The 12,527-nt window shown below is 35.4% G+C and overlaps 1 protein-coding gene across 1 annotated transcript in view; it reads left to right on the forward strand.

The window, feature by feature from the left end:
- The window catches only part of MCHR2 (melanin concentrating hormone receptor 2), a 35,260-nt gene extending 23,923 nt beyond the window's left edge, over positions 1-11,337 (forward strand). Inside the window, exons 4-5 of the mRNA XM_003922910.3 lie at positions 4,536-4,655; positions 10,899-11,337. Coding sequence (XP_003922959.1) covers positions 4,536-4,655; positions 10,899-11,214 — 436 coding nt within the window. The 3' untranslated portion in view covers positions 11,215-11,337. The remainder of the gene's footprint in view (positions 1-4,535; positions 4,656-10,898) is intronic.
- The last annotated feature ends 1,190 nt before the right edge of the window (positions 11,338-12,527 follow it).

Below are 12,527 nucleotides of genomic sequence, written 5' to 3' on the forward strand. Positions count from 1 at the left end.
CAAGTTAGAACTCAGAATGCAGAAACTAACTCAGAACCGCACAGCTTCATGGAAACTGAACAACTTGCTCTTGAATGTTGACTGGATAAACAATGAAATGAAGGCAGAAATAAAGATGTTCTTCGAAACCAATGAGAATGAAGACACAACATACCAGAATCTCTGGGACACATTTAAAGCAGTCTCTAGAGGAAAATATATAGCAATGAGTGCCCACATGAGAAGAAAGGAGAGATCGAAAAATGACACCCTATCATCCAAATTGAAAGAGCTAGAGGAGCAAGATCAAAAAAACTCAAAACCTAGCAGAAGACAGGAAATAACTAAGATCAGAGCAGAACTGAAGGAAATAGAGACACAAAAAACTCTTCAAAAAATCAATAAATCCAGGAGCTGGTTTTTTGAAAAGATCAACAAAATAGACAGACCACTAGCCAGATTAATAAAAAAGAAAAGAGAGAATAACCAGATTGATGCAATAAAAAACGATAAAGGGGATATCACCACAGATTCCGCAGAAATCCAAACCATCATCAGAGATTATTACAAACAACTCTATGCACATAAACTAGTAAACCTGGAAGAAATGGATAAATTCCTGGACACCTGCATCCTCCCAAGCCTAAACCTGGAAGAAGCCGAAACCCTGAATAGACCAATAACATGGTCTGAAGTCGAGGCAGCAATAAAGAGCCTACCACCCAAAAAAAAGCCCAGGTCCAGATGGGTTCACAGCTGAATTCTACCAGACATACAAAGAGGAGCTGATACCATTCCTTCTGAAACTATTCCAGACAATCCAAAAAAGAGGGAATCCTTCCCAAATCATTTTACGAGACAAACATCATCCTGATACCAAAACCCGGCAGAGACTCAACAAGAAAAGAAAATTTCAGGCCAATATCCATGATGAACATAGATGCAAAAATCTTCAATAAAATACTGGCAAACCGATTGCAACAGCATATCAAAAAGCTCATCCACCATGATCAAGTAGGATTCATCCCGGGGATGCAAGGCTGGTTCAACATACGCAAGTCCATAAACGTAATTCACCACATAAACAGAACCAAAGACAAAAACCACATGATTATCGCAATTGATGCAGAGAAGGCTTTTGACAAAATTCAACAATGCTTTATGCTAAAAACCCTCAATAAACTAGGTATTGACGGAACGTATCTCAAAACAATAAAAGCTATTTATGACAAACCAACAGCCAATATCATACTGAATGGGCAAAAACTGGAAGCATTCCCTTTGAAATCTGGCACTAGACAAGGATGCCCTCTCTCACCACTCCTATTCAATATAGTACTGGAAGTTCTAGCCAGAGCAATCAGGCAAGAAAAAGAAATAAAGGGTATCCAAATTGGAAAGGAGGAAATCAAATTGTCTCTATTTGCAGACGACATGATTGTATATCTGGAAGACCCCATCATCTCAGCCCAAAATCTCCTGAAACTGATAAACAACTTCAGCAAAGTCTCAGGATACAAAATCAACGTGAAAAAATCACAAGCATTCCTATACACCAGTAATAGACTTCAAGAGAGCCAAATCAAGAACGAACTGCCATTCACAATTGCTACAAAGAGAATAAAGTACCTAGGAATACAACTAACAAGGAATGTAAAGGACCTCTTCAAGGAGAACTACAAGCCATTGCTCAACGAAATAAGAGAGGATACAAACAGATGGAGAAACATTCCATGTTCATGGTTAGGAAGAATCAACACCGTGAAAATGGCCATACTGCCCAAAGTAATTTACAGATTCAATGCTATTCCCATCAAGCTACCAATGACCTTCTTCACAGAACTGGAAAAAAACACCTTAAACTTCATATGGAACCAAAAGAGAGCCTGCATAGCCAAGTCAATCCTAAGCAAAAAGAACAAAGCAGGAGGCATCACGCTACCAGACTTCAAACTATACTACAAGGCTACAGTAATCAAAACAGCATGGTACTGGTACCAAAACAGAGATATAAACCAATGGAACAGAACAGAGGCCTGAGAGGAAATACAACATACCCACAACCATCTGATCTTCAACAAACCTGACAAAAACAAGCAATGGGGAAATGACTCCCTTTTTAATAAATGGTGTTGGGAAAACTGGCTAGCCATGTGCAGAAAGCAGAAACAGGACCCCTTCCTGACACCTTACACCAAAACTAACTCCAGATGGATTAAAGACTTAAACATCAGACCTAATACCATAAAAACCCTAGAAGAAAATCTAGGCAAAACCATTTAGGACATAGGTGTAGGCAAGGACTTCATGACCAAAACGCCAAAAGCAATGGCAACAAAAGCCAAAATAGACAAATGGGACCTAATCAAACTCCACAGCTTCTGCACGGCAAAAGAAACAGTCAGTAGAGTGAATCGTCAACCAACAGAATGGGAAAAAATTTTTACAGTCTACCCATCTGACAAGGGGCTGATATCCAGAATTTACAAAGAACTAAAGCAGATCTACAAGAAAAAAACAAACAAGCCCATTCAAAAATGGGCAAAGGATATGAACAGATACTTTACAAAAGAAGACATACAGGAGGCCAATAAACATGAAAAAATGCTCATCATCACTGGTCATCAGAGAAATGCAAATCAAAACCACATTGAGGTACCATCTCACACCAGTTAGAATGGTGATCATTAAAAAATCGGGAAACAACAGATGCTGGAGAGGATGTGGAGAAATAGGAACACTTTTACACTGTTGGTGGGAATGTACATTAATTCAACCATTGTGGAAGACAGTGTGGCGATTCCTCAAGTACCTAAAAATAGAAATCCCATTTGACCCAGCAATCCCATTACTGGGTATATATCCAAAGGATTATAAATCATTCTACTACAAGGACAAGTGCACACGAATGTTCATTGCAGCACTGTTTACAATAGCAAAGACCTAGAACCAACCCAAATGCCCAAAGATGATAGACTGGATAGGGAAAATGTGGTACATATACACCATGGAATATTACGCAGCCATCAAAAACGCTGAGTTCACGTCCTTTGTAGGGACATGGATGAACCTGGAAACCATCATTCTCAGCAAACTGACACAAGAGCAGAAAATCAAACACCATATATTCTCACTCATAGGTGGGTGTTGAACAATGAGAACACATGGACACAGGGAGGGGAGCACTACACACTGGGGTCTGTTGGGGAGAAATGGGGGAGGGGCGGGGGGTAGGGAGGTGGGAAGAGATAGCATGGTGAGAAATGACAGATACAGGTGAGGGGACGGAAGGCAGCAAACCACACTGCCATGTGTGTACCTATGCAACAATCTTGCATGTTCATCACATGTACCCCAAAACCTAAAATGCAATTAAAAAAAAAAAGAAACAGAAAAAAAAGACAAATATTTAAGATGATATTCCAAAAATGATTTGATTTTTACAAATTATATGAATGTATTAAATTATCACATATACTCTGAAACAATGTATATCTATTATGCATCAGTGAAAATTATTTAAAAGAAACATAGATATGATTGTTTATTCATATTTCTCCCACCAGCATTGGCTATCCTCACAGACAAAAGCCATCAGCCAATTGAAAAGTGAAGAGGTTCTTAATCACTAGTGTTAATAGATAAATATGGGTCTCAACCTGAGGCTGGCTATATGATTATATGAGTTTGGCCTGTGTCAAAGGAACAAACAATAACAACAAAAAAGGTGTGCTATTTTGCACTAACATCTGCTTCTGCTTCTCCTATTTTTGGTTGGTCATTGTCAAAGATATTCAGAGGTTGCAGCCTCTCTTATTCCTCCTAGAGTTAAGTCTTTAAGTTAAACTGAAGTTGGAACAACTGTGTTGCATTCAGGTTCCCTCTGGTCCCAAGTGCTCCCTTTGCCATTCTTGCCACACCCACACAAATTGGGCCTACCTCCTTTCACTGAGACTAAGATTCCATCAGGAAAGAGGATACTTGACATCTGTGCAGAAATGGAGTGGACTGACCTGACAATCCAACCTCCTATTGCTTGCCTGGGTTCAAATTTTACCCCTGCCAGTTACTGCTGGGTAATCTTGGGGAAGCCACTTAACCCCTCTGCACCTCAGTTTTTTCTTCTGTAATGTAAGGGTATTAATGACATCATACTCATGGGGTTTCACAGATTCAATGGGTAAAGATATACAAAATGCTTAGAGCAGTGCCTACTATACAGTAAAAGTTACATACTGTTGCCTGTTACTGTTAAACACTGAAGAGTAATAATAGGTAGCCTCACCTATTCTGCACTCAGTACAGCTGGGTTTGGCTAGAGAAGAGACAAGCATTGTTAGTGAACGATGAAGATCAGGGCCTCTCTACAATAAAGCAACCAAAGATCTTGAGCTTTTCCATGAGGACTTATATCCTGGACTCTGAAAAATGAAAGAATCATACCTTGGAAACTGCAAAAGCCAATTTCTAATTCAATTAATGTAATGGTGGTGCTTCTCTCTCTCTCTCTTTCTCTCTCTCTCTCTCTCTCTCTCTCTCTCTCTCTCATTTTACAGGTATACACTTTATTTGACTATAACAACTTTTTTTTTCCCTCTACCCTTGATTTTGGTGTGCTATATTTTAATTTTATGCTATACTTGGAAGATGTATCAACAGAATAAGGATGCCAGATGGTAAGTGTTTGCCTTATTTTGCTTCATTTGTTAAAAGAACAATTTCGATAGCCTAAGATATCTACAAAAAAACTTTGGCAACAATGATTTGAAACATACCACATTTAGACATGTGGACATTGATATATGTTTATACAAAGAATTTTTGGAAAATAAGACATGTACTAAATAAATAAACTGCTTAAGAATCTCTCAGTGACAAATGTTGAAATCACTGATGTAATGGTTTCATTCAAATGCATACAGAACTCAAGATTCTACTTCAAGAATAATTTTATATTAGTTATTAACAGTTATTTAACTGTTTTTGTTGTTCATTCTGCAGATTTGCATGCATATGTAAATATCTTAGATGTTATGTGCAACCTTTTAATTTTTGTGTCTTACATTAACAAATCATGGTCCATTTGGGAAGAAAAAGGAAGTAGCCACAGTTACAGAAAAAAATTAGCTTATAAACGTATCCCAGGGAGCTGAGTTGGTGAGAAGGTTAAAATGAAATCATATGGAATATCAGACAACAATAGCTGGAGAGAATGCCTGAGCCTTTTTAAAACAGTTCTCCAAATCAGATCATTTCGCTTCTGACACTTTTCTCAGAAATGCTAAGAGGATCTTATGAAACAAATCTCATACACATGCAAGAAATTAGAGGAATGACAGTGCCTACTCTGATAAACTGCAGGGGAATCATTGTCTTCAAATGATTTTTAGTTCCCATGCTTTTAAAATTATTCCCAAGTTTTGTTCATCTGTTTCCCCCATGTCCCAGAAACATTTCCATTAAATGCCTAAATATGAAATAACATGATTAAATATGGGAATCTTAAAATATGTTTTATTTTAGAATAATTCACATTTCTGATAAGTAAATAGTAGCAATATAGTATACATAGTATAGATGTATACAAGGTTTCCAAATAACCCTCACTCAGTTTTCCCATTGTTAACATCTTACGTCATCTAGAACATTTGTCAAAACAAAGAAAATTGCATTACATTACTGTTAACTAAATTCTATTCTTTTTTTTTTTTTTTTTTTTTTTTTTTGAGATGGAGTTTCACTCTTGTTACCCAGGCTGGAGTGCAATGGCTCCATCTCGGCTCACCGCAACCTCTGCCTCCTGGGTTCAGGCAATTCTGCCTCAGCCTCCCGAGTAGCTGGGACTACAGGTGTGCCTGTAATTTTTGTATTTTTAGTAGAGATGGGGTTTCACCATGTTAACCAGGATGGTCTCCATCTCTTGACCTCGTGATCCACCCACCTCAGCCTCCCAAAGTGCTGGGATTATAGGCGTGAGGCACTGCGCCCGGCCAACTAAATTCTATTTCTTTATTGGACTTCACTAGTTTTTTCGTTAAAGTCCTCAATCTGTTCCAGATTCAATTCAGAATAGCACATTGCATTTAGTTATCATGTCTTCCCAGTGTCCTCTAATCTGTGAATTTCTCACTCTTTCCTTATTTTTCATGACCTTCATAGTCTTAAGGAGTACTATCCTGGTATCCTGTAGAATGTTCCCAATCTGGGTTGTTTGATATTGTATCATTAGACTGTACTTATATGTTTTTGGAAAAGAATCAACTCTTCTCATCACAGTATATCAGGGGTCACATGACAGCTACATTATATCACTGTTTATCTAGCCTTGATTACATGGTTAAGGTGGTGTTTGCTAGGTTTCTCTACCATGAAACTACTGTTTATCCCTTTCTCTATTCTATTCTTTGGAAACGAGTCACTAAACATAGCTTACCTTCAAGCGGGAAGCAAAAAGATGGGAATTAATCTCCATCTCCTGAAAGAGGCACATCTATATTAGAATCCCTATATTATTTGTAATTCTTCTGTAAAAAAGGCCTGGCTCTTCTCTCCTCATTTTATTCAATATTCATATTAGTATAGACTGATGTATTTATTTTATACATTGAGTCATAATTTAATGCTTTATTATTTATTTGGTCTCTCAAAATGTTCCAGCTTTGAACCTTACATGCCAGGAGAGAGTGGTATAACATATTTAAACACTAAAGGAAAAAGCTTATATCCTAAAATAGTATATCCTGCAAAAATACCCTTCAAACATGAAGGAGGAATAAAGACTTTCCCAGATGAACAAAAGCTGAGGAATTTCATCAACAATAGACCTGCCTTACAAAAAATGCTAAAGAGAGTACTTCAATCAGAAAGAAAAGGACACTAATGAGCAATAAGTAATCACCTGAAGTTACAAAACTCACTGATAATAGTAAATATCAAGAAAAATGTAGAATATTGTAACACGGTAACTGTGGTGTGTAAACTACTTTTGCCATAAGTTGAAAGACTAAACAATGAAACAATCAAAAATAATATTTGTAAGCCTTAGGGCAAGCTCAAGTCAGAAAACATATGATGGATAAACTAAAAAATAAAAAGCAAGAAATTAAATCCTATCACCAAAGAAAATCACCTTCACTAAAGGAAGACAGGAAGGAAATAATGAAGGAAGAGAACACCACAAAACGATCAGAAAACAAATTTTCAACTATGAAGACACAGATAGGCTGAAAAAAAAAAGGAATGGAAAAGATATTTAATACCAAAGGAAACCAAAGAAGAGCATGAGTAGTTTCATCAGACAAAATAGATTTAAAGACGAAAACTTTAACAAGAGACAAGGTTAATATATAATGAAAAAGGTGTCAGTTTAGCAAGGGCATATAACAATTTAAAATATATATGCACCCAACACTGGAGCACTCAGATACATAGGCCCCAATACGATAGTAGCTGGAAACTTTAATAACCCACTTTTAGCATTGGACAAATCTTCCAGACAGAAAATCAACAAAGAAACACTAAACTTAATGTGCAATGTAGACCAGATAGATCTAATATATATTTACAGAAAATCTCATCCAATGGCAGCAGAATATACATTATTTTCCTTAGCACATGGATCATTCTCAAGGATAGAACATATGTTAGGTCACAAAACAAGTCTTTAAAAATTCAAATAATTGAAATAATATCAAACATCTTCTCTGACCATAATGGAATAAAACTGTAAATCAATAACAAGAGAAATTTTGTAAACTATACAAACACATGGAAATTAGAAAGTATGCTTCTGAATGACAAGTAGATCAATGAAGAAATTAAGAAGAAAGTTTAAAAATTTCTTGAAACAAATGATATTGGAAACACAACATACCAAAATCTATGGGATACAGCAAAAGCAGTACTAAATGGGAAGTTTATAGCTCTAAGTGCCTACATCAAAAAAAGATGAAAAAATGTCAAATAAGCAGTCTAATAGTATACCTTAAAGAATTAAAAAAGCAAGAGCAAACCAAACCCAAAATTAGTAGAATAAAAGAAACAATAAAGATCAAAACAGAAATAAATGAAATTGGAATAAAAAAAAATACAAGTGATCAATGAAACAAAAAATCTGGTTTTTTGGAAAGTTAAACAAAATTGACAAACCTTTAGCAGATTAACTGAGAAAAAAGAGATGAAGATCTAAATAAATAAATTCAGAAATAAAAAAGTAGGCATTACAACTGATACTACAGAATTTCAAAGGATCATTAGTGGCTATCATGAGCAACTATATGCCATTAAATTGGAAAATCTAGAAGAAATGGACAAATTCCTGTATATATATAACCTACCAAGATTGAACCAGGAAGAAATCTGAAACCCGAACAGACCAATAACAAGTAATGAGATCAAAGCCAAAATAAAAAGAAAAACCCAAGAAACAAAAGCCCAGGGCCCAATGGCTTCACTGAAACCTTCCAAACATTTAACTAATATAAATTCTATTCAAATTATTCTAAAATATGAAGGAGCAGGGAATAATTCCAAACTCATTCTACAAGTTTGGTATTAGCATGACAGCAAAATCAGACAAAGACACATCAAAACAAGAAAACTACAGGCCAGTCTCTCTGATGAATATTCATGTAAATATTCACAATGAAATATCAGCAAACCAAATTCAACAATATATTAGAAACCTCATTCATCCTGACTAAGTGGGATTTATCCCAGGGATTCCAGGATGATTCAACATATGTAACTCAATCAATGTAATACATCGTATCAACAGAATGAAAGATAAAAATCATATGATCATTTAAATTCAATATATCAAGTTGAAATACCAAATGCTGAAAAAAACGTTTGATAAAATTCAATATCCCTCTATAACAAAAACCTTCAAAAAACTTGGTATAGGAGGAACATACCTCAACATCAACATAATAAAAGTCATATATGACAGACACCAGCTAGTATACTGAATGAGGGAAAAACTGAAAGACTTTCCTCTAAGATTTGGAACATGACAAAGATGCCCACTTTCACCACTGTTATTCAATATAATACTGATGTCCTAGCTAGAGCCATTAAACAAGAGAAGGAAATAAAGGACATCCAAATTGGAAAGGAAGAAGCCGAATTATCCTTGTTCACAGATGACATGATTTTATATTTGGAAAATCCTAAAGACTACACGCACATACGCACACACACAAAACAACTATTAGAACTGATAAACAAATTCAGTAAAGTTTCAGCATACAAAATCAACATGCAAAAATCAGTAGCACTTCTATATGCCAACAGTCAAGAATCTTAAAAAGAAATTAAAAAGTAACCCGTTTATAATAGCCACAAATAAAATTAAATACCTAAAAATTTAACCAAAGAAGTGAAAGATCTGTATAATGAAAACTATAAAACATTGATGAAAAGAATTAAAGAAGACATCCAAAAAATGGAAAGATACCCCACGTTTGTTGATTGAAAGAATCAATATTGTTAAAATGTTCATACTACCCAAAGCAATCTACAGATTCAAAGCAACCTCTATCAAAATACCAATGATGTTCTTCACAGAAATAGAAAAAAACAATCTTGACATTTATGTGGAACCACAAGAGACCCAGAATAGTCAAATATATTCTAAACAAAAAGAATAAAACTAGAGGAATCACATTACCTGACTTTATATAATACTATAAAACTACAGTAACCAAAACAGCATGGTACTAGAATAAAAAAAACAGGGACATAGACCAATGGAAAAGAATAGAAAACCCAGAAACCAATTTACACACCTACAGTGAACTCATTTTCAACAAAGCTGCCAAGAATATACACTGGGGAAAAGACAGTCTCTTCAATAAATGGTGTTAGTAAAATTGGATATCCACACGTAGAAGAATGAAACTAGAACCCTATTTCTCATTATATATACAAGTCAAATCAAAATGTATTAAAGACTTCAATCTAAGACCTCAAACTATGAAACTACAAGAAAATATTGGGGAAAATCTCCAGGGAATTGGTGTGAGCAAAAATTTCTTACTCCACAGGCAAAGGCAACCAAAGCAAAAGTGGACAAATAAGATCACATAAGTTGAAAAGCTTGGCTATCTAAATTGCCAAGATTTAGAAGCAGCCTAAGTATTCATAAGCAGATCAATAGATAAAGATAATGCAGTATATATACACAATGGAGTACTATTCAGCCATAAAAAAGAATGAGATACTTTCATTTGCAAAAACATGGATGGAACTGAAAGTCATTATATTAAGCAAAATAAACCAGGCACAGAAAGACAAACGTCGCATGTTCTCACTTATTTATAGATCTAAAAACCAAAACAATTGAACTCCTGGACACAGAGAGTAGAAAGATGGTTACCAGAGGCTGGGGAGGGTAGTGGGGACCTGGAGGTGAGGTGAGAATAGTTAATAGGTATTAAGAAATAGCTCAAAAGAACAAATAAGGCCCAGTATTTGATAGCATAACAAGGTGACTATAGACAATAATAATTGTACATTTTAAAATAACTAAAAGACTGTAATTGGATTGTTTGTAATACAAAGTATAAATGCTTGAAGGGATGGATACCCAATTCTCCATGATATGATTATTACACATTGCATGCCTGTATCAAAACATCTCATTTATCCCATAAATATATACACCTACTAAGTACCCACAAAAAATAAAAATAAAAATTTAACAACAAAAAAATTTTTCCAGCTTTGGAAACTTTGGAAAGTTTTCAACAAGAATAAAAAAGAATGTATTACAATGCTCTGAGTAAGTAGGAACATAATAATGAGCTTCATATTTCACTGCAAAGCCATTATGAACTGTCAAAAAGGTTCTAGGAACATATTGCCCTGTAATTTCTATGGTTGTTTATACTCTGTGTACCTGATTGTTTTCTTTGCAGTTGCAATCCCAGCGTACCAAAACAGAGAGTGATGAAATTGACAAAGATGGTGCTGGTGCTGGTGGCAGTCTTTATCCTAAGTGCTGCCCCTTATCATGTGATACAACTGGTGAACTTACAGATGGAACAGCCCACACTGGCCTTCTATGTGGGTTATTACCTCTCCATCTGTCTCAGCTATGCCAGCAGCAGCATTAACCCTTTTCTCTACATCCTGCTGAGTGGAAATTTCCAGAAACGTCTGCCTCAAATCCAAAGGAAAATGACTGAGAAGGAGATCAACAATATGGAAAATACTCTGAAATCACGCTTTTAGGAAAGATCACAAGTCTAAACATGATTGTCTATGTTACTGGTATTATTAGAAAGGATAGGTGTGCCGATATGTTTATACCCATTCTTCTCGTGTACTTGTGACTCTTAGTAGCATGGAACAGAAGTGTGAGCACGCAAATGCAATGAGTTTAATATGCTAACTTTTGCAAGATGCAAAATGTTGATCAATGTTATGGGTAGGGAATGGGATAGTCTAAGATATCTAAGCTTCATGATGATGTATATTATTTCAGCACGTTATAAACTAGTCACTAATGAAAATGGCCATCCATGACCATTGACTCAAAACTCACCAAGAACACGACTTTGCCATCCACACTGTGGCCTCACTGTAACAGTGTCCTCAAGGTTTCTAGGAGGGTACCACCTTACAGTGAAGTCTGAAATTCGGCTATTTTTTATCTACAAAAATGCCAGTTTTATATGGTTCAATCTAATACCTTCAATAACTAAGCCCCACCTTTTAGAGTAGCAATTATCATTTATTGCACACGTGCATTGTGTAAAATTACATGTAATCTGTGAAATAAGTATTATTACCTTTGTTTACTAAGGCTCAGAGAAGAAAAGTGATAGGCCTAATGCCGCAACAGTTATCTAGGAGCTGGGCTAACATTTAGCTCCACCTGTTTCTTTTCTACTGCACCTCCTTGACAACCTGTACTCATCATACTGGAGCACCCAGTAACTTGGAGTTTATTTTGCTTTCTCCTGTAGCCCTACAAGAGAACTAATGTCTGATAGAAATGAGTTGATGTTTTAAGCATTCTTTTGGATTTATGTTTGTTCTCACACCTGCAAACTACAGAAACTAGCATCTGCACTTTAATAATAATAATAACACTTTAATAATAATACTTTACTTCTGGACTTGTAGCACCATTAAGAAACAGTCCCTTTAGGTTACAATTTTTAAAATATTCCCTTTAGTTTACAGTATACATGTTTGTTCCAAGGTACAAAAAGTAATTAGCCCTTAAATTATCATGGTATTCATTACATCTATCTTTTCCTCTTTAGACTTACATATAGAAAAAAAGGAAACAATGCATTTAAAGCCTGGGTCCTACACTAAGATAAATATTGTTCTTTTGTTTGGAGGCAAAATCTGTAAACCCACCTTCTTCATCTAAATACATAAAATTGCTGGCTCCGTAAACATCTGAAACCAATTTTTAATCAGTCCTTTCTAGAAAAAAGAGTTAACCACCTGATCTCCATTATTTTTATATCTCACTTGTGTTTGGATAAACTTGTATTTGAACCAATTCAGATGTGAATTTTGTCCCAATT

This window comes from Saimiri boliviensis, chromosome 4, assembly GCF_048565385.1.
Source record: "Saimiri boliviensis isolate mSaiBol1 chromosome 4, mSaiBol1.pri, whole genome shotgun sequence".
In the NCBI taxonomy this organism is placed as follows: domain Eukaryota; kingdom Metazoa; phylum Chordata; class Mammalia; order Primates; family Cebidae; genus Saimiri; species Saimiri boliviensis.